The following is a 20,738-nucleotide window of genomic DNA, read 5'->3' on the forward strand; positions in this document are numbered from 1 at the left end:
TACAGCTTGCTCAGCATTGGAAAAAAAAACTTACTGACATGAAGCTTTCCAAACGAATAAACGCTGAAGACGTGCCCTGATCAGTCCCTAACAGCTAGCTCTTCCAACCTCGCTTTCCGTCCGCCTTCCTCGCACTGGCTCTCCACACACGATCTGGGTCACGGCACCAGATGTAACCGGGCAGTCCTTCCTATACTCTGCGTTGTGTTTTAGGGTGTTATCAGGTGTGTGTGGGGTGCAGGAGGAAGGGATATTACAGACGCCGTTGTCGTTCCCGAATTTTTTATTGAACCTGTTGGGAACAATAGGGAAAGGGGTAAACTTCATACGCTCTGGCCCTCTCGCTCTCTCTTCCCGCGTGTGCAATACACCAAAGGCCGCCGGCGCGCCACAGGAAAAACGCGCACATTATTCAAACTGAACATAAATGGGAAATGATACAGAAGATGTTAATTTAATACAAATGAAAACATACCTGTCGGGAACAATAGGGAAAGGGGTAAACTTCATACGCTCTGGCTCTCTCTCTGCACAAAGTAAAACAATGTATATACTTATGTATAGACATTTTTTCCATCCCCTACTTATGATAAACAATAAATCATATATATTATATGGGGCATAATTACACAATTGATTTATTAACTCGGGGGACCCTGTCATTAGATCCTCACCTCTTCCCGCGTGTGCAAAGGGAAGAGGAAATGAGGTCGGGACCCTTATAAAGGGGAAAAGACAAAGGGAGGAGCGATGCAGGACAAGAGCATCATGGGAAGTTTAAGGGCTATTGTACCATCCATCCATCCATTTTCCAAACCGCTTATCCTACTGGGTCGCGGGGGGTCCGGAGCCTATCCCGGAAGCAATGGGCACGAGGCAGGGAACAACCCAGGATGGGGGGCCAGCCCATCACAGGGCACACTCACACATGCACACCTATGGGCAATTTAGTAACTCCAATTAGCCTCAGCATGTTTTTGGACTGTGGGGGGAAACCGGAGTACTCGGAGGAAACCCCACGACGACATGGGGAGAACATGCAACTCCACACACATGCGACCCAGGCGGAGACTCGAACCCGGGTCCCAGACGTGTGAGGCAACAGTGCCACCATGCCGCCCCCGGGATTTTGTACCCATCAGGTACAACAGAAAAAGAAAACAGAATCTTGTATAATTATAAATTAAAAGTAAAATAACCTGTTACACATGCAGCAAGCATGCAGATGTGAAGAAGTCAAACGCTAAATCAAATCACTAACATTATAAAACAATTACCAAAACTTGTGTATTTTGTTATACACATTCATGTCCTGGTGGAGCGTACTTGAAAACACGATAAATACATTCTATTATAAAATAATTACGTAACAAACGCAATACACATGCAAATGATTGTATATAAAACCATTATATATTTGGCGTAAGGACAAATATATAATTTTAGTTACAGCCATGTAACGCATTTTCTACAATTTTTCAGAATATGTAAGTGTTTTCCACAATCAAGCAATAAGATCTGCATGCAAAGTTCTTAAACTGCAGATCGCAATTCACGGCTTTGGTTCAGTCTACGGGAAAGTCATTTTTTGCCTGCTGAGATTAACAGTCCTACGTCACGCACTTCGGGCGTTACAGAAGTTAACGATTAATCGTAAATCCGCAGAAGATTCCAGTTATCGCTACACAGCACATGCATTAACGTAAAAAAAAAAACAGAACATACAGCAGCGAATTCCCAACCTAACTGTCTCCGAAATAACAGACGACGTCCGTGGATTGACGAAGCACCTCCTCGCTGGTCCCGATTAAGCGTATGGGAATTTGGAAAGGTTTCGAGGGGCAGCACGTCCTAGGGGGGTGGGGGGTGGACAAACCAACCCTCCATGAGCCCACCCCCTCCGTCCACAAATGCCCTTTAACAAGTTATTGCGATTTAATTTCTACTATATTTAATATAACTAAATTTAGTATAAAAATACTAAAAGTGTTTTTCTTTTGATATGCCACTCACTGAAAAGCCTATGTATATAACGTTTTCCCTATGTTAGATGTATTTCTGATTTTACTGAAACACCAATCAGCTCCTTTTCTTACTGACGTCGTTATTTGTACTGTCGTCCAAGGCCACTTATCCGGCGCTTCCTCCTCGCAAACCCCCAAATATCCATACCTTTCCAAACAGAGTAGTTACACATAAACAGTTACGCATCCACACTAAGGCACGTTTGCTATGAGATTTTGCAATGCAGGGAAACGTCATTCACGCGTATTGCATACTGTTTTAAAAATAAAAGTACCCCATAACACTTAATTTCTGCACACAAATCAAAAAACTCAATGAGCTCTTTCCATACTAAGTTAACAAGGCTGATTAGTTAATCTGAATTTAAAGATATCTCAGGGTTCAAATATCGAGGTATTTCTCCAGTTGAACCTGAACACGCAGGCATACTTTTGCCTTCTGTTATGTCTTTAGCCACCAGTCTGACAGGGGCTGGAAAGAAGCTGTTATAAAACCGTGCTTCTTGTGTGATGACGCTGTCCAGCCTGCAGTGTCTCAGGTTATATGCTTGATCTTGTTCGTTAAATAGACAAAGGTTTTACTAATTATATTTCGAGGGATAGCCGTTCTTTATTTGAAATTTTGCCACAGGCATAAAAAGGTCGACCTAAATAAAGAATAAAACACACCTTTTGGACAACTTATGTGAATGGTGCAATATAAAATTATAATGTAGGCTACAAAGTAGGGCAAAATGGGCTATTTGTAGGGTTAATATCTGTATACAGTTTGAGTACACAATGAAGTAACTGATTCTCTGGTGTAGTAACAGCTGTATCCCATTTCTGCCCCAGTTCATCTGATACTGGGTTTATGACCCGGTCACTCCTCCCCACCCACTGTGAGGAACTGTCTCTGAGGAATTAGAGCATACCAGCATCTTAATCCTGCTCCTTCTCACATGCTTGTCTCCTTCAGTGCATGTGTGTATGCATTTCCCGATTCCCGATTGGTTTTCATGACATCGCATGTGACCTAGAGGTGTAGGTGTTGTGGATGGAATGCTTATATTGATTTAGACTCCCAGCCTCTTGAATCCTACCTACATCTGCTGAATGTAGTTCTCAGTGTTAAATGTGCATGTGACATATAACTTTCAAGGACATTTCACAGACATTTTAGTCAATTGCCTTTGAAGTGCATATGATTCTTATCTAGTCCAGTTCTAGAACGTGTCAGATGACAAGGGATGGTGTAGCTGCTGGTGGCTCGTTACTGGGAGACAGTGGATTAAAGAGCCCATGCAATTGCTATTGTGGCTGTGCAATCACTTTTGGGCATTTTCTTTTGTTTCAAGGAACAAAGGAGGTCTTGATGAGGTGGTAACACACCTAGATGTCTTTGTGACACAGGGTGGTACAGAAGCAGGAAAACTGGCACCACATTCAGACTGGCATGGGAACAAGAACAGGTGCCCTTTCGTCACAGTGCAGTAGTTTATAGTGTATTCAACGTTCCCTTAGCGGTTGGTAACTTCGTGCAAACACCATAAAACATTAAAACCATCTTTGATAAAGCAGAATACAAGTAAGTCCCATTCTTCTTAATTGGCCCATGCATATGGATAAAAGTGATTCTTCTCCCAGAAATGACACCGCGAGGCTGAGAAGTTCTGGACGGCGGAGAAGTTGTGTGACAGCAGCGCCATGTGTGAGGGGAACGGGGGCCACTCGCTGGGCATCTCACCTGGGGGAGAGGATGCATCAAGGCGGTCAATGTGTGTCGGTGAAGCACATGGCTGCCGTTGTGATTCTGCAGCTTTGGCCTGAGACGGTGACACATTACTGCTAAATGCTTGTGTTTGCTGAGAAACTGATCAATTAGCAATTCACGTATTCCGTTAATTACTTAGAGAACCTGCTCTTACTCAAAGTCTGAGGATTTCCTTCACTCTGTAAGCCTGGCGTTTGATTCCTGAAAAGAATCTACTCTAAGATCACATAGCGTTATATTCTTCTGAAATGGTTAATAGAGGATTCCTGGTGGCCTCACCTGTTCTTGCGAAGTGCACCATATACTTGGTCATGATCCCCTGAAAACTTCGATCTTCTGAGCTCACCCCCGCCAGTACCGATTTAAGGCTATCAAAGAACGCCAGTGCATCTAACATGTGGAATGAGAAGCGACTGTGAAAGGGTAGCAGGCAGGAGACCTTCTCCACCACTCTGGACGGCGTGTAGGTGACAATGTAACGGTACACAGGGCTCTTCGAAGCCACTGAAAGAAAGATGACATTGATTAAACATGGCCTTGTTAGTGATCTGACAATGTATCAGTTTAATCCACAAAATCTGTGCATATGGATCCTGTGAATAATTAATCACTCTTTAATAACCATGCAATCGCTGATGGACACAAAGTTTTAGGGTGCACTCACACTTAAGCGATACATACCGTGCCCAAGCACATTTGACCCCCAAAGTCTAGTTCATTTGACTAGTTTGATTGCTTTGTCTTGTGCCTGAGCCCGGTTCAGTTGGTCTCGGCATGGTAATCATTTTGTATGATCACTAACGATGCCTGAGCATAGAACACAGACATGATGCAACTGGCACACGCACACGTACACTATACCGGAACTAGAATTGGAAGGAACAGATTGGGTAGGCTGCACAGATTGTGTAGTGATAAATATTTAACAAACATGGTGGTGTCACGTGTACACTCAAACTGCAAATTGAAATCTGATTTTAATAAATAAATCATACAATTCTTTTTGTCGTAGGGTGTAACACTGGTAAACCCCCGGCAGTACGGTTCATTGCTGGATTTTTTTCCCACTAACTGCCTCACTGCCCCTTAAAGGCGAAGGCGGATATCTGGATTTTACTGTGGACTTTCATTTTGGATTTTGTTGGATTACCCTTACTGGATGGGTTGCTTTGTTCTAACTCTCCTAATCAGGTGCCCTGTTTCCTTTGTCTGCTTGCCCTACTGCATTCTCTTATTTGTTTAATGAATCCCCCGTTTGTGTTTTTACGGATGTGTGTGCGCTCGTGCTCCACTGCCGGTGCTGATAAGCCGACACAGAAGAAGCTCCGTCATTAAACGGGATCTTGAATTGTATCGAACTTTCACCAAGCATTCGTCATGTTGACATCAAGGAAAATTATATCGCGATAATTACTGTTATCATATTATCGCCCAGCCCTACTTATAGGTCTGCATGATTAAATGAAAATCGCTGTGCTGCATACTCAGCAGAACTAGAAGAGGACGACTCCAAATAAACCACAAAATAAGGACATTAATCATTAAGTCCATTGAGCTGCATGCCAGCCATTTTCTTCCTATGTTTTCTTCAACAGAAAAAAGTCACACAGTGACGATGAAAGCATATTGGGGCTTGGAATGTTAAGTGCTGTGAGAGCACAGATGAGTGGCGGACTGAGGTGAGGAAGGGGTCAATCGTGCTTAGGCATGATACGTGGCATCCAGACCAAGAGTGTGTACACCCTTAGTATACAAAAGCAGAGGAGAGTTTCTTGCTGATATTTTCTTATTAAAAAGTGTTGGACATTACATGCAGCTCTTCTGGCTTTGTCGTGGGCGGGACAGGTGATTCTCACGTCTGACACCAGGGTGGTGTAGAGTCTTTCAGGACAGCGGTCATTGATGGGGCATTTGGCAGAGCTAGGGTACAGGGTAGCAGCTTCTTTGGAGATATTCACTCCAAAGGGCATCAGGTTTTCTAGAACAGATGACAAGGCAGGTGGATCAATTTCAGTCAGTGTTTCTGGCTATTTGCTAAAATAAGCTAAATTATCAAAAATGATAGCAGGGTTCCTTTGGCTCTTCATGGTACAGAGTATGAGTGGATTCACACATTGTTAGAATATAGCGGTTTATCTGCCATCTCTATATGTATTGGTATCACTTCAAGGGAAAAATACTAGAACAAGCAGTAAAAATGCTATACTTACTTGTCACAAACCAATAGTAGTCTTCCCAAGTCCACATTGAGATGTTCTCATATGGTGGACTGGAAGAGAGTAAACAGAATTAAAACGACTTGCTTTGTCATTAGTCCAATTTTAATTTGCATGGGGCTCCATCACTGTGCCTGAACTGGTACTGAAGGAGGAAGACATTTCCTGGGGTGAATAAAAGTTTCATTTTCAGTCAATAAAGCACTGAGATGATCTCGCTAAATGGTTCCCAGGAAACCTACTGTGATGTATGTGTGATTACAGATGAACGATACTGGTCAATCAGGACAAAAAGATACTAGGAGTAGATAAAATGGCCAGGCACCTGAAATCAGCTTCCTGTTCGGTGGTTCCGATCACATAGGGAACATCATTGTAGCTGCTGCCTTTCTCCCAGGTCTCAAAGGGTGGGGCAAGTAGAACATGCCCATCTACAACAGCCACCGGTCCATCAAAGAGGCCCTTCGTTGGTATGTTTGCATAGTCTTCGGCGGCCCAAAAAGGGTACTCTTTCCATGGAATAGACTAACACAAGAGGAATTCAGATCAACCAATGAGATCTGATTTAAGAACATAATTTTGAGGACTGTTACTGGAAACTATGATGTAAGCTGACTGAGGTTTACACTGTGAAATTTATTGATGTTGGGAAGATGAGCTTGTAGACACTAATATCTGAATGCAAGCACGCTAGCTGCAACCTCTTTAGTTAGTCAGTATGTCTAGAAAATATACATGCAATGTATTTTCACATAAACCGGTATAAAATCAGGTAATTGACTGACAACAGTGCAGTAATACTAGCAGCAACAGTTGATACGTTAACCGTCTGCAATCTCACCTGCAGGATCAAACAGAAATCTTGCCAAACCGTCTAAAATACCGAGCAAGTTTTTGTTGTGGACATATAAAAACACCCTGAGAATCTGTATGTAGGTAGAAACAAAATATATTTTTGGAATAAAAAAGAACAAGAATCTTTAGATTTGCTCTTTGAGTTGGGAAGCAGCACTTCTGCATATTTGCAAATAGCAGTATTTCATGGCTGTTGAAGCCTTGCGCCAAATGCCCTGGAGAGTAATGAACGTTAAGGAAGAACATTGCAACTCAGTCCAGCTGAAGGTGATTAAATTCGCTTTGTGAATTATTTTAACAATAGTGAATTCATTTACTTCCGGCGACTCTGTACATGCACAGGCTCGTATTTATCGCTTTCTATAGTTAAAACTTATACAATAACAAATATTCTTTTATGCGTCATTATCTCTTCCTCTCAATGGTGTATTATTGCATCCATCACTGATTTATTTTATGAGTCATCACTGTATTAAGCTCATGTAGCGAAAAACTTCTGTCATAAAGCAGCTTGCATGGAAAAAGCCTAAAACTGTCTGCGGCCGATTATAAAAACTGTCTCAGTAATCAAACGGCAAAATATTGCTTGCCATGCAAAACAGGACTAGCATTCCATTTACTTTATTTACAAGCCTCTGGCTTGCTCACTGGGGGCTTTAGGCAAAAATAATGTAAAGCACTTTGACAGAATGTAATGTTGTGAAACTATGCTATACAAATACAATTGAGATAACTGAGTATTATCACTTTACTTATTTACTCATTTGTTTTGCAACATTCCATTTACTTTAGCCATTGCATTAAGTAATTAATTGTAAAAAGGCTTTTATTGTACTTACATTTCAAACTGACTTTCCACACTGATGAGTGTGAGGGGCATTTGCCAATGACATTCAAGAGTGATGGACATTATGCAAACTATTACAGGTGTGTTGACACCTACCTCAATAAAATTGATTGTTTGGGCCACTGACTTTGGGGAAAAAAACGGTGTCACTCCGAAGTTCTAACACTTTAGTGATCACACCACATAAAATTTCAGAATACTTCAATCAGCTGTGTGTAGCCAAGCCCTATGTCTATATGCTCCAGAGCTCAGCTAGAGATTATTTTAATGCATTTTTCTTTTACAATTTCTCAGCACCTCTGGAAATAGGTTTTTGAAAAGTGTATGTTTATTTAAACAAAAAAAAAGTTGAAGAATGACATTGTAAATGGTCCCAGATTATTGCCGCTGAGTTTGTGCCGAATAAAAATAAATGGAGTACTTTGGGAATATTTTTAAATATCAAGACATGTTACTACCTCAAAAGTAGCTGAGAGGCCTCAGACTCCAGAGGGCTAATACAGTAGCTATGTTCTGGCCTGATCTGTAATGTTAGGAATAATTATTATTCTTAAAAATGATCTTCACCTGGAGTACTTTGGTTGTGGAGAGACTGTAGAGACACTGTAAGTTACTGCAACCTGACTTCTTCAGGAACACCAAGTTGTCCTTCTCCGCCTTCTCCAAAGAGCCATTGTAAATGTATGAGCCACTCATGTCTATAGCCCTGTGGAACAGGCCTTTGGCGAGTGGGGACATCATCATGGTCCACACAGATGTTCCCCCTGTACAGAGAAGACTCACCTCAGAATTACGAAATGACTTTTGTAGAAATGTGTGGTCCAAATGGGCAAATCTACACACAGATGAATCAGAATCTTTTGACCACCCTCGCCTGAAGCAAATAATGTCTCTCTATCATAAAACTGGTGCTTGTAGAGGTCTGTGGTATATTACATCTATACTCAGATCTTTACTCCTGCCCATTTCTTTTGCATTCAACAGACTGAGTGGAAGTACCAAATACTGGCATACAATCTAATATATCCCAGACCTTAACAAAATAGTCAACATTATTCACGTTATGTGGGGACGGTCATAATGTTTTGGCTTATCAGTGTATATAACGAACAACCCGATTTCATAGGGAGACATAATGGATGCATTGTAAGAAGCTCCTATGGAGGATCACAGTGTCATACGTGGCACAATATTATATATTCATGTTATTTACAATTTCACCAAAAATTTGTTTGTTTGGAATGTAAACATGTCCGCATACGGGGTGGAGCTACGGGGGCACTGACCCCAGACGAATGCTGATAGAGAAGGGGGGGCAGTCCTGGTACCAATCATTCACTGATTCAAAGCACATCATTGGCTAATGATAAGGTTGCCCCCTCTGTATGAATTTTGGCCCCCTTACGCCCATCCCCACTTAAAAAGTTCTACAAGCACCCCTGAATGTAAATAACAATTAGAAGTAAATCACTGACATCTGAACTGTGCGACTGGGCAGTTAATAAGAGGGAATATCTCTTTGGATAAGAATACCTGAACTTTGTCCAAATATAGTGACTTTTCCCGGATCGCCCCCAAACTGCTGGATGTTCCTTTGCACCCATTTCAGAGCTGCAATCTGATCCATGAAGCCATAATTTCCTACAATATTAAAATGAGAAATACACAGAGTTACAGTTCAGAGTTATCGCAAGAATCATGATACAACACTATTTAACACTGATTATAATGACAACACAAACCAGCAAGCGCCTATAATGTTTCAAACAGGCCATGAAACAAAGCTGATACACACAGTAACATCTCAGTGTTGTCTGTATATCTATGTATTTCTTTGTCAATTGTCTAACGGGTGGCGATATTACCTAAAATTATCATCACGATATTTTTCACTTTTTGGATGATATTATGTATTAAATAGTAGGAAGTGACTGATCAGCAGCCACAACATCTTTTAAAAGAGGAGATAAAGGGGTTATAACGTTGGTGGTATGGCGATACATTTTGCAGATTAATTCCGATGTTTTTTTTGTTAATATGGTTTTCATTTTTATTTCAGTTCACAAATTATTTTATTTAGTGTCCGTTATTGTTTCAGTTTTGGTTTACGATAATGAAAATGGCTCCAAGTCCAATTCCTGTGAACGCACACCGTCAATCAACGTAGAATAAGCCCAGATTTTAACCTACACATTTTCACAAACACTTTTTCAGTAAAGAATCTAATATAGCAGGTAGAACTTTATGGCTTTAATAACGATTGTATTTAACAGCTATAAGGACAAAAGATACTAAAAATCTCTTCATACTAATGGTCATTTAATAAACATAAATAAACAACAGTGTTTTTTTGCCTATAATAAAAAAAGATGCGTCGATTTAAAATATTGATGTTTTGGCGTTGACGTCATCGACTACGCTGACTAATCGCGGCAGCTCTCAACACAATAAAACACATAAATGAAAGCATCAAGGCACAGAGCTACTAAAGTGTACAGTAAAAAATATTTAAATGTGTTATCCAGAGTACCTTAAATGAGTAAGGAGGGGGAGGTAACAGTGCATCAACTGTTACTGGGGATTATGCGACTATAACAGACACTACAAGAGCGCTGTAACAATAGTTCTAATAATTTCACAAAAAACTTGAACTCTGACAAAACTGGCCATTACAGTTCTCTCAAGGAACAACAGCCTTTTCCACCGCACCAAGTACCATATACATCTGGTACTGTACTTTCGGTACTTTCGCTTTTCCACTGACTTCCAGTCGAGTACCAGTACCAAAAGTTCCAGTACTGGGGTACTTCTTTGATATTTCGGTACTTTGAGGTGGGACCTGAAACATTTTCTTTGTCAACTGGTCATGCAAATAGCCTGCCTCTGAAATGCAATACAAAAATCGCAATAAAAACACTTGCGAACTCAGGAAATAATGATAAAGGAAGCAAAAAAAAAACAAAAAAAAAAAAACGATTTGATTGTACGAACATTTAGATCCGGACGGCATAGGAGTTGCTAAATTTCTCACAAACCCGTCTTTGAGTGATTTAAACAGCAAGGATGCAAATGAATATGATTGTCACGGAGAACGCGTGTGGTGTTCATGCAAAAGCAGTGGAAGTAAAACTTTAAAATGATTTTAAACATAAAAGAATCTATAAAAGAAATAATAGTTAAAATTACAAAGCTTGCAAAGTTTTTTTTCCTATGAAAGAGTAACTGAGTAAAAATATTTTAACGAAACTTACCCCCCGCACTATAATATTCGTACAAAATTAAAGAAAAAGCCTTATTTTAATATAGCTGACAAGCAAGAATTGTATGTGCATAACATGCAATGTTGGTATTAATATTATATATTGCCAAGCCCAATAATATACTACTTTTCGAATTCAGTACAAAATACCCGCCTCACATTGTGATGTGATTTGGAACCAGTACCAGCTTTTACTCCAGTATAAAACAAACACCTTGATTTATCGCTGGAAAAACACCCATAGCTCTAATAGTAACATGAAGTGACATTCAAGTTCTTAACTAGGAACACCAGTCCGTCAACATACTCAAGGACATGCGTGTTTTTTAGGTGTAGAACAGGTTCCTTGTTTTTCCATATTTTGCTGACACGACACAGTGACAAGCTTTGCATTAAAACGGAACTGTTCCACATAACAGAGGTGGCCCCCATGTTTGCAATGAGAGTCTCCTCTCCTGTTGATGCCTCAGACATTCTACTTGTCTCTTTTTTGTTGTTGCTAAGACTTAAGTTTCACTGAACTGCTTGCACTGATCAGTGACCGGGGCTCATACGCTACAAGATCTTTCACCAGGACGAATCCCTGCCTAGTTTCTGTCTGGTCTCCAAAGTAAAATTACATGTATGCAAATTACACGTGTGAATGACACTGGGAAATCACCATTCTAGTATCAATGTGCTACAAATTGTTAAAGCCTTCAATCAAACGACAACACATATCCACAGCATTTACAAATGCACGACAAATTAACCCTCATATACACTAGCAGTCAACAGCTATTACACAAAGTGTTAGTACGTGGTGTACTCTGCTAACCAAATTTAATAAACATAAGGATACACCATATTTATACATATAACTAACTTCTGGGCATCATAATACACCTCTCACCAGTATTTTAGGCTCACTACTAATCTGGTTACCAAATTGCGGGCACAAGTAAACATCTATATAGTACCGAAAAGCTGGAACCTGAACAAATGTTCCACCTTCATCTAAAGCCTTACTGATTATTGCGCAAACGCCATATAATAGCGATTCAATTGAAATGCGATACGTCTTTAAACAGTTCACACTCGGCGATCGAGCACTGACGTGCTAGTGCCAATAGAACACTGATTTGCCGATTTGATCTGGGGTTTTTTTTTTGGCGATGTCCAAAAACTGTCTGCGAGTGGAAAATCGGGGCTAAAATCGTGTAGCGTGAACTTAGCATTATAGCTAATGATTACAAAAATTACAATGTTATCAATATTTTTTTCGCCAGTAACATAAGTCTGGAGGTCAAAAATACTGCAGCACAATCATTAATATTAAGAATAACCTGCCAGAATACTGTAAAATCACTCATATTCAAAAGCGATTAAAACGTGAAACTATATTAATGCAGAATTAAATTATCTGGAAGCATCTCATCAATAATAGCATATCACTGGCCTTTTTACAGTGTTGATATAAGAGTTGATATTCTTGCCAACAGAATTAAATGTAAATGCCAACATAAAGTGACACTCATTTAAGAACCATAAAGCATGTTGGTCAATGGTGCTGGGCTACGATTCACTGGATGGGCTTGGAGGCATTTGGCTGTAAGAATCCCTGCTTCAAGACAGCGGTGGACGGCACTGGGCCAAACTCGTGACTCTGTTGGCGAGACCCAACCACCCCCGGCATAGAGCAGGGCCTGGTGTATGACACAAGCCCATTGGTACTTCTGAAAACTTCGACACTAGGTTAATGATAACTTATCAGCAATTTCTGCATTTGAGACTCACCAGATGTGTTGGTTGGAGAACCTTCTCTCAGAAGCTCCAAGGCGAGGAAGCCGAAAGCGTTGAGGCGGTAGTTGAAACTGACGTAAACGATCCCGGTCTGGGCAGCCAGACTCTCGGTCGGCGAGAAGTCCTTCTCTGATCCACTGAACATGTGCAGGTACCCCCCGTGGAACCACACCATCACGGGCAGCCTGGCATCCTTCTGTAAGCTGGGCGTCCACACGTTCAGGTAGAGGCAGTCCTCCTCGCCCATGACCTTGCCCTTTTCATCCATGGGCTGCACCTGCGCACATATGTTACGGAAGAGGGCGGCCTCGTAGGTGCCTCTCCAGCACAGGCCGGCTTCCTGGAGGTCCACTGGGGGCTTCCACCGTCGCTCTTTGACGGGAGGTGCAGCGAAGGGGATGCCCTTGAAGGAGTACGCCCCGTCGGCCCATCGGCCGCGTACATACCCGCAGTTGGTGCTGACGACGGCAGAGCGATGGAGGGGGTTCACGGCCACGTAGGCCAAATACCCCGCCAGGGCCAGGAGGGAGAGAACCCCAACGGTGATGATGAAGATCCACTTGCGGGAGACGACCAGAAACGGGCTGACGTATCTGCGCCTGCTGTAATGTTCCACTTCATCACCTTCTTCCTGGACAAGGTAACGGTACTCAGCCCCATCTCTGACCTCATAGGCATCCTCACTCATCGTTATTCTGGAATTACATACGCATATAATATATTTCAAACTCTCTCAGCTCTCTTTAACATTGCATTTGTCACGTAATATCTAAGACAAACTTCAAAAATTATATGTAATTCAATCATTAGATAACTGCAGTATGTCTCTGGGCCAGATTATTTCAACGTACAAGTGAATGCATTAATAAGCAGGGATAGACATAACTGGTGCGCAAGTACGCATTCACCTTTAAAAACGATACGTGCGACAATCGATTGTGGTAACAGTGTAAATGCGCACTTATGGTATGTTCATTTGCCTTGATATGAAAACAAAATATAATGCATGCTAATCTTTATATGCTAACGCTACTTCATTTGTGGTATACAAGTTAAAACGCAAGGTAATTTCTTGTCATAACAGCACAAATACACATAAAATAAACACGGATCTACACTGTTTTACAAACAATCGATTGCCCATATTAAGTATTTTTGGTGGCAGATCTGTGAACTGAGGCGGTTCGGGCACGAGAACGAGGCATGGTGCAGGCAGGAACAAACGTGACGACCCACTTGTGGCTCACGGGCAGACCAGCGGAGATTTATTAACAAACAGAAACAAAACACTAGAAAAACTTACAAACCAAAAACAGACCACTAGGGGTCAAAAGCAAAGGGAGTTAAACAAAATATTATACCAAATCAGTAACATAAAACAATTTGCCTTTCCTTCTCGGGCAGTGTATTTTGTTTTACACATTCATGTCCCGGAAAAGCTCGAAAAGATAATTACATTTAAAACAAAGTTACGTAACAAACAAGATATAAGTTATTCCGGTATTCAGTACATTATGTATAAAACGGATGTTACCGTGTACAGGGAAAAAGAAATTTTAACTACATCATTTTCAGAATATGTAAGCTTTTATCACTCAGACAGATCGCCAAGCACTAAGATCTGCTGATTGGGTTCTTATAAACTGCAGACCGCAGCTCACGATCACGGATCAGAGTATAAGAAAGTCCCATTATTCAGTTCGGTAAAGTTGGAAAGACATTGACAGATTCCAACTTTGCGGCTCAATAAATCTTAAACAAAACGTTCTTACAACACGATATACGGGGTATCGTCATGGTCGTACTACAACACTTAGTAATAAGTGTATATATGTATATAGTAATTTTGGTGGCACTACAACTGATATGAGCAAAGTTATTGCATTTTATTTAATAATAAATTAAATAAATTACATGGCGTAGTATGACCATAATGAGACTACAGAAGGGTGTAGTGATTTTGGTGGTAGTACAGTTGATAGTAGCAAAGTTATTGAACGTTATTCCTAATAACAAATCTTTAAAAATAGACTAAGGTACATTTCACCAAACTATGACCATGATAACATTCCAAAAGCCTTTGGTGATTTTGGTGACTCTTCACTCTTTGGACGTGAAGTTATTGACATTATCGGTTTTCGTTTTGCACTTTGCAGACGGTCCCTAAGCTCTCATCTGACAGCGAACTGCTCATAGGGAGCAATGTTATCCCTATTTCTTTAAATACATATTGATTTTCGACGAAAATCCGGTTGTAGCTCATTGTCTACCTTACCGTGTTGTAAGAACGTTTTGTTTAATAATTACTGAGCCGCGAAGTTCGAATCTGTCAATGTCTTGCCAACTTTTCCGAACTCAATTTTTCCCTGTCAAGTGAAACGTTCGTCGTCGGGTCGATCGTCTCAACTCGATCGTCGGGTATCTCAGAAGTAAACGAATAACTGTAATCGTTTTATATAAAGCATTAACACCGTTAAACTTTGCGTACAATAGGAATACAGACTCCACCATAGGGGAAGTGTGCAACTGCAATGATACAGTTATTAAAAAACATTCTCATCTATGATCACAATTATTTTACAAATCTGGATAAGGAAAACCACTGACCGAAGTAGGCAGCTTAATAAAATCGTGCTGCGCCGATTCAGTTTTAGTTATCGTTACAGACCGCTGCACCAGGAGCATTAACTCCCCCCTAAAAACACAGCAAAACAGCGGCCAATTCCCACCCAACCAGTTTCCTGAAATAAAACAGGAAGTCCGTGGATTCAAGAAGCACTTCCAAGCAGGAATCAACTATTCATAACTTTGCAAAAACTCCGTTTGCGTCAAAAAAGACCATTTCGCTTATTTCCTTCTTTCCTTTATCAGCCTAAGCATATTCGGGAGGCCTAAAGCAGTCAGACGCTGTATGCTTTTATATTATCACTACAATTATTATACAATAAGACACTTAAGTACTGTCATTGTAAAACAAATCACAAAGAAATCCCATCGGCAACGATAACAGCCAGAAATTAAGAATAAAAATATAAAAATTGTATAACTAGAACAATGAGTGAATAAAATTTAGCATATTGAAAATCAGCCATAAGCGTTAGCGACTGTCTAAGCAAGTAAATAATTATGCGCGCATATTATCGGACATTTGCTAAGAAATGCGCAATCGACGCAATGTCATTAATATGAAAAACCTACCTTCATATATCCCGGAAGATACCAAACTTACTGTTTTTTATTAAACGTACCCGCACGAGTTTCTGTTCAGCATGAATCCAAAACGTAGTTTAACTCTTTCCACACTAACCAAACATGGCTGCCAAGTTCACCTACTAAATTTAGGGTGTATATATGTTATTCATTACTTGTTCTGCGGTTTCGTTTAGTTCTGGTGGTTCTTTGCCTCCTCATCCATGCGTTTAGAACGCTTACTTATTACATAACCAGTTTTAAACATACAACACAGTCATACTTGATAGATGTAACGTTTACGTTTTTACGTTTACACTGTAAAAAAAAATATATAGCAGAACATAGGCACATGCATACATCTGTATAAACAGACAATTCATAGCAAACAGAACTGCAAAACAATTAAGAAATACCTTTTTCCGTTTTCTGTCTACACAGACGACGTTTGTCCAGCAGAGGGAGCTATGTGCTGTAAATAAACTCGCATCTCCTACGACAGTTAGGAATATTTGATTTTTAATATTCCGCTTCAACAGTGTTAACTGGGATTCTCAAGTTTATTTGAGAACATATATTTTAATTTGTGCTTATAAAAGGTGTATTGGAATACTCTCCAAATAAATTCTTTAGCATGATTTTCGTGGGAGCAAGAACCAGTAATTCTTGGGGGGTCATTGTTGGTGACTTCTGCTGAAAGGTGTTAAAAGTTCTTGGTGGCCTTCAGAAAGTTTGTGCAGCTGCGGCTTAAGCCACACATCTGTGTGGGACCCCTGAAGTTCCCAATATTGGCCACAAACATTACACTGGGGTCCCTTCCATCGAGAATTTCCCCTTGCATACCTCACAGGCAATAGCCTCACATGTTTTAAGCAAATCGTGAATATTACAGTCATTAATGTTCATTGGAAGAACAGTATTAGGGATTTCTTCCTCCAGGTAAACAAAGTCTTTAAAGATTCCTGATTTCACCCAATTAAGCGGTTCCCTGAATTTCACACAAAATGACCCATCCTACCCTTTACTACAGAATGACAGCATGCAGTTACTGATCAGGCTAATGCATTTTCATTATTGAATGGAGGAATAGAGGCACGCAGCATTTTAAAGAATGCTGTTTTGAAAACAAAAGCATGACATTACAATTACATTATTCTTTACAATTCCTGCAAAAGTTGCTTATATAACGTGCGACCCCTACAAAAATCAATAGTTTAGAAACCAAGACTTGTTCAAGAATTAGCACGAGCTATTCTGTCTATGTGTATCAGAATTTAGCATAAATTAAACAAGCTATGTACATTTTAATAGTAAAAATGCTGCATAATTAACTGCTTTTGTTACAAATGCCTAATTTGAATACATGGATATATGTCATTTTTGGCTCATGAGTATTCAGTAACTGTTCAATAAGAATGATAATTACTGTCACGCCCAATGGGGCAGCGTTCCGCCAATGCTTACACTGGGTTCACAACATAGAAGGCTGACCACTTTGCACCAGGAGTGGAAGGTATTACTTCCATTTTTTGAATGTGCTGTACGTTCATCTAACCCTGTCTCTCGTCTGGTCCTGCCTGCCCACCTGTTCTGCCCTTACGCTCCTGCCTCCCATCCGCTGTGTGCTTGTAGCGCTGATTTCCCCGGCTTCTGTGACCCCAGCCGCGTCTCTAACCCGCAGATTCAACCTCAGTTTGCCTTGGCTTCTGAATAAACTTTTTAGTCTTCTGCATTTGTGTCTCCAGTCCTCTCTATTTGCCAGCCCTGACAATTACCTAGTATGTGCCTCATTTGATGATTTTTGTCACCCACAGCAAGATGGCAGTCTTGTCAGAATGATGCCTGATTCAGGTACAATAACTATTCTAAAATGATTCCCATTCATCTGTTATTTAACCTGCATTTTCTTGCTTTTTATGTTGGGGCAGGGTGTGGCTTAGTGGGCTAAGCTTCTGCATCTGTGGTCAGAAGGTCACTGGTTTGAGCCCAGCCTTCAGCAAGGCCCTAAATCCTTAGCTTCCTGGGCACCGCATTAGGGGGCTGCCCTTTGTGACCATCTTACTCTCACCTGCAGAGAGCAAGGGAGGTGTGAAGAGAATTTTCCCAGGGAGATTAAAAAGTGTCTATTATTATAACTGGATAATTTATAACAATAACAATAATTATTATTCATCTGTTCATATTGATTATTTCACATTTTTAAGACATACCAAATATCAAAATACAACTACCCTAGCAAAACTCGTTACACAAACCTGGGGTCATGTCTGCAAGGGATAAGTCTTGCCAGAATATTACACTTCCCACAGTGGCTATCCAGCTGAGCATATACAGTATAAGTAGAAATTCGGCCATTAGTCTCACTAAATAACTCTCTGTTAAATTTGCCCTGTATAGCTTTCAGGGCTGCACCATTGAGCCACACCAACAGCTGGAGGATAAGCATGCCAAAGGACGATCCGGCACACTCCGTAAATCTCAGCGGCATCAATGCGCTGTGTGGCAATTTGCCCCAAGGGGGAGCACCACACAAAGGTTAAGAGTGGGGAAACAATTTTGTGGAGTTTACATACAGTGACACATAAATTCATCATGGATTATGGGGATGACCTCATAATTTAAAGTGATATTATGACCTGATTGCCAGTCCCTCCCCAAGGGGGTCACATGTATACCAAGGGCTGTAGATGATTGGTCAAGATCAGGGATGGTGTCAATATCTTAAAACATCAGGGGTTTAGCCTGGAGGTTCATCGTATTGAACGCTCTCTCTTTGAAATTACGATAGTTATAGCACTAATACGGTTTTGGTAAATACAGTCCCGGACCTGGACTGCTGCGATATACCGAATTCTTGAACTGGAGAGCACAGTTGTTAAAACATCTGAGCTAAGCATATCATTCGGGGCTCGTTCGGATTCATTCGGGGCTACGGTCCTAAATGCCCTAGGCTTGTGACACGACTGCTAAAGATGGTGACATATCATGACATATCGGCCTAACCCTACCTCTGCCTTCTGCTAAAATGAAGGAATCACCCATAAAACAGTTATAACACTGGAGCCACTGCTGACTCTACTGATGCGTAGAGTCTCTCGGACGTTCAGTAGCCTGCAGACGCATTCCTGTACTGCACCTTTAGACACAACCCAGTTGCGTACAGCTTGGTCATATACCAAACTATAGCTGTTAAATCAACTCTCCTGCTTTTAATAGTACAGTACACTCAATGCACATACTTCAGAATGAGCTTCTGGTTGGCAGCTTAGAGGTGCTGATAAATGTTCTAATCTTCACATAAAAATATATCATGCATACAGAAATGTTACCCAGTGTCATGGACATAAAAGTCTTTTGGTACATTACCTGTAGGGCTATTGTATTTTCTCCAAATACTTCTAGAACGTATGAAACCCCAATTTAGAAAGACTTACGATAATCAACACAATTAAACCTAATCAAAGCCTCCGCTAGAACAAAAAGTCAGGCAGACATGCTCACAATCTGATTTTGGTAATTTGTAATTTGATAAGCTGGGTAAAACGAGAATTTCGTTATCCAATACATGCAACGGATTAAATATATAATCAATAATGCTAGTCTTGACATGAAAGTGTTTGGTTCGACAATCATAATAATAACTGAAAGATAAGCGAGAGACGAGTAAACTTTGAGAGAGGGCGATTTCAACGAAGCGCTTCAGTTAGATAAAAGAATGAAATTAACGAGCATATCGGCCGTCCGGGACCACTGTGGGGGACCCCCATCTAAAAAAGCGTTGCGGCTTGTTGGGGCTCATTTGTCCTTTAATTCTCCTGTGCGATATGCGCTTGTGGAACTAAAAAAAAACCATTGACTGAGAGTCAGACCAGGCAAGTGCTGCTCCCTACGTGTCCGTACAAGTGTGCTGATAAGCAGGGGAGGCGAAGGGAGCCGAGTAGCGGGGGCGGCGCTGCAAAGCGGGAGGCTGCGTGGCAAATTACAAAGCAAATGTTACAAAATAATAAATAAATAAAAATAGACCAAACTGGATTTTTTTGCGGATTTCGGATAGAGTCCGGACGCAAATGTGCAGCCTTAAGAGGATCTAAGGTAAGTGATGTAACGGGGCGAAACAGCTTTTATTCGTCGGATTTTGCAGAAACCGAAGTTAATATTGCATGCAGCCTTCGACTATCACGTTCCTCGTGTTTTCATAAGAAATGTTGCTGCCGGACGGACAAAATCAACGTGTTTTTGTTAATCAAAGAGTTACTGCAAGTTGTCGCTACATATTTTCGCATCTCCCATCGCTCTGAATTAGCGTGATGATCGCAGATTAGGGCTCTTTCTGCGCATTTTAAGCAGGTTCTTTCTGCGGAGGTGCGATATGAAAATAAAGTGCGGACGCTATTGTAAACTCCGCCGTGTCCAAGGTCGGATGAGGTGGTTTGTTTTTGCCTGTTAGGTAGTGAAGGGCTGGGGTCGATCTGTTATTGAAGGCAATGCAATGGGACAAACGGAGCGGATAACCGGGCTGAATCGTGCAGTGTTGAGTCCTGTTTTAAATGCGATGCAGCCAAGTGCATTTTGCCGTCTGCTGGTTCCCCTGCTATGAATGGAAACTGATTTTGCCTTTGTTCATTTAAAATTGATACCTAGCGAGTCCATACTTTAATTATAGAGTAAGCAGACTGTGGTACCTATAAAAATATTATGCAGTAAGTATTTTAAATAATATATAATGCGTACAAAACTATAGAACGACTTAATAAAAAGAACAGAATTACATTTTTTCTGACTTAATGACAGCGATAAAGTGACATGGTTCGAC

General features: G+C 40.8%; 2 protein-coding genes across 23 annotated transcripts in view; one reads left to right on the top strand and one right to left on the bottom strand.

The window, feature by feature from the left end:
• Positions 1 to 34: 34 nt before the first annotated feature.
• On the bottom strand, positions 35 to 16,383 carry LOC125705859 (para-nitrobenzyl esterase-like). 6 transcript variants are annotated; one of them, XM_048972151.1, is made up of 11 exons: positions 16,342 to 16,383; positions 12,731 to 13,431; positions 9,229 to 9,336; positions 8,263 to 8,459; positions 6,319 to 6,518; positions 5,988 to 6,046; positions 5,588 to 5,755; positions 4,057 to 4,281; positions 1,726 to 3,750; positions 476 to 527; positions 35 to 292 (listed from the first exon to the last, which is right to left on the bottom strand). In XM_048972151.1, exons 2-9 carry the CDS (start codon positions 13,422 to 13,424, stop codon positions 3,608 to 3,610), a joined length of 1,794 nt encoding a protein of 597 aa, XP_048828108.1. In that variant the 5' UTR covers positions 13,425 to 13,431; positions 16,342 to 16,383; the 3' UTR covers positions 35 to 292; positions 476 to 527; positions 1,726 to 3,607. The 6 variants fall into 6 exon arrangements, with proteins under 6 accessions (XP_048828108.1, XP_048828104.1, XP_048828103.1 ...); XM_048972147.1 differs by lacking the exon at positions 16,342 to 16,383 and adding an exon at positions 15,985 to 16,296 and having other exon boundaries at positions 1,743 to 3,750; XM_048972146.1 differs by lacking the exon at positions 16,342 to 16,383 and adding an exon at positions 15,985 to 16,296.
• Positions 16,384 to 19,718: 3,335 nt separating this feature from the next.
• large2 (LARGE xylosyl- and glucuronyltransferase 2) overlaps positions 19,719 to 20,738 on the top strand; it is a 239,339-nt gene continuing 238,319 nt past the window's right edge. For 14 of the 17 annotated variants that reach the window (XM_048972602.1, XM_048972613.1, XM_048972605.1 and 11 more), the window contains exon 1: positions 19,779 to 20,017. The gene's annotated coding sequence lies outside the window, so the exon portion shown is untranslated. Of the gene's footprint in view, positions 20,018 to 20,738 lie in introns of all 17 variants that reach the window. The other 3 variants (XM_048972635.1, XM_048972634.1, XM_048972636.1) reach the window with 3 other exon arrangements.

Source organism: Brienomyrus brachyistius, chromosome 13 (genome assembly GCF_023856365.1).
Source record: "Brienomyrus brachyistius isolate T26 chromosome 13, BBRACH_0.4, whole genome shotgun sequence".
In the NCBI taxonomy this organism is placed as follows: Eukaryota; Metazoa; Chordata; class Actinopteri; order Osteoglossiformes; family Mormyridae; genus Brienomyrus; species Brienomyrus brachyistius.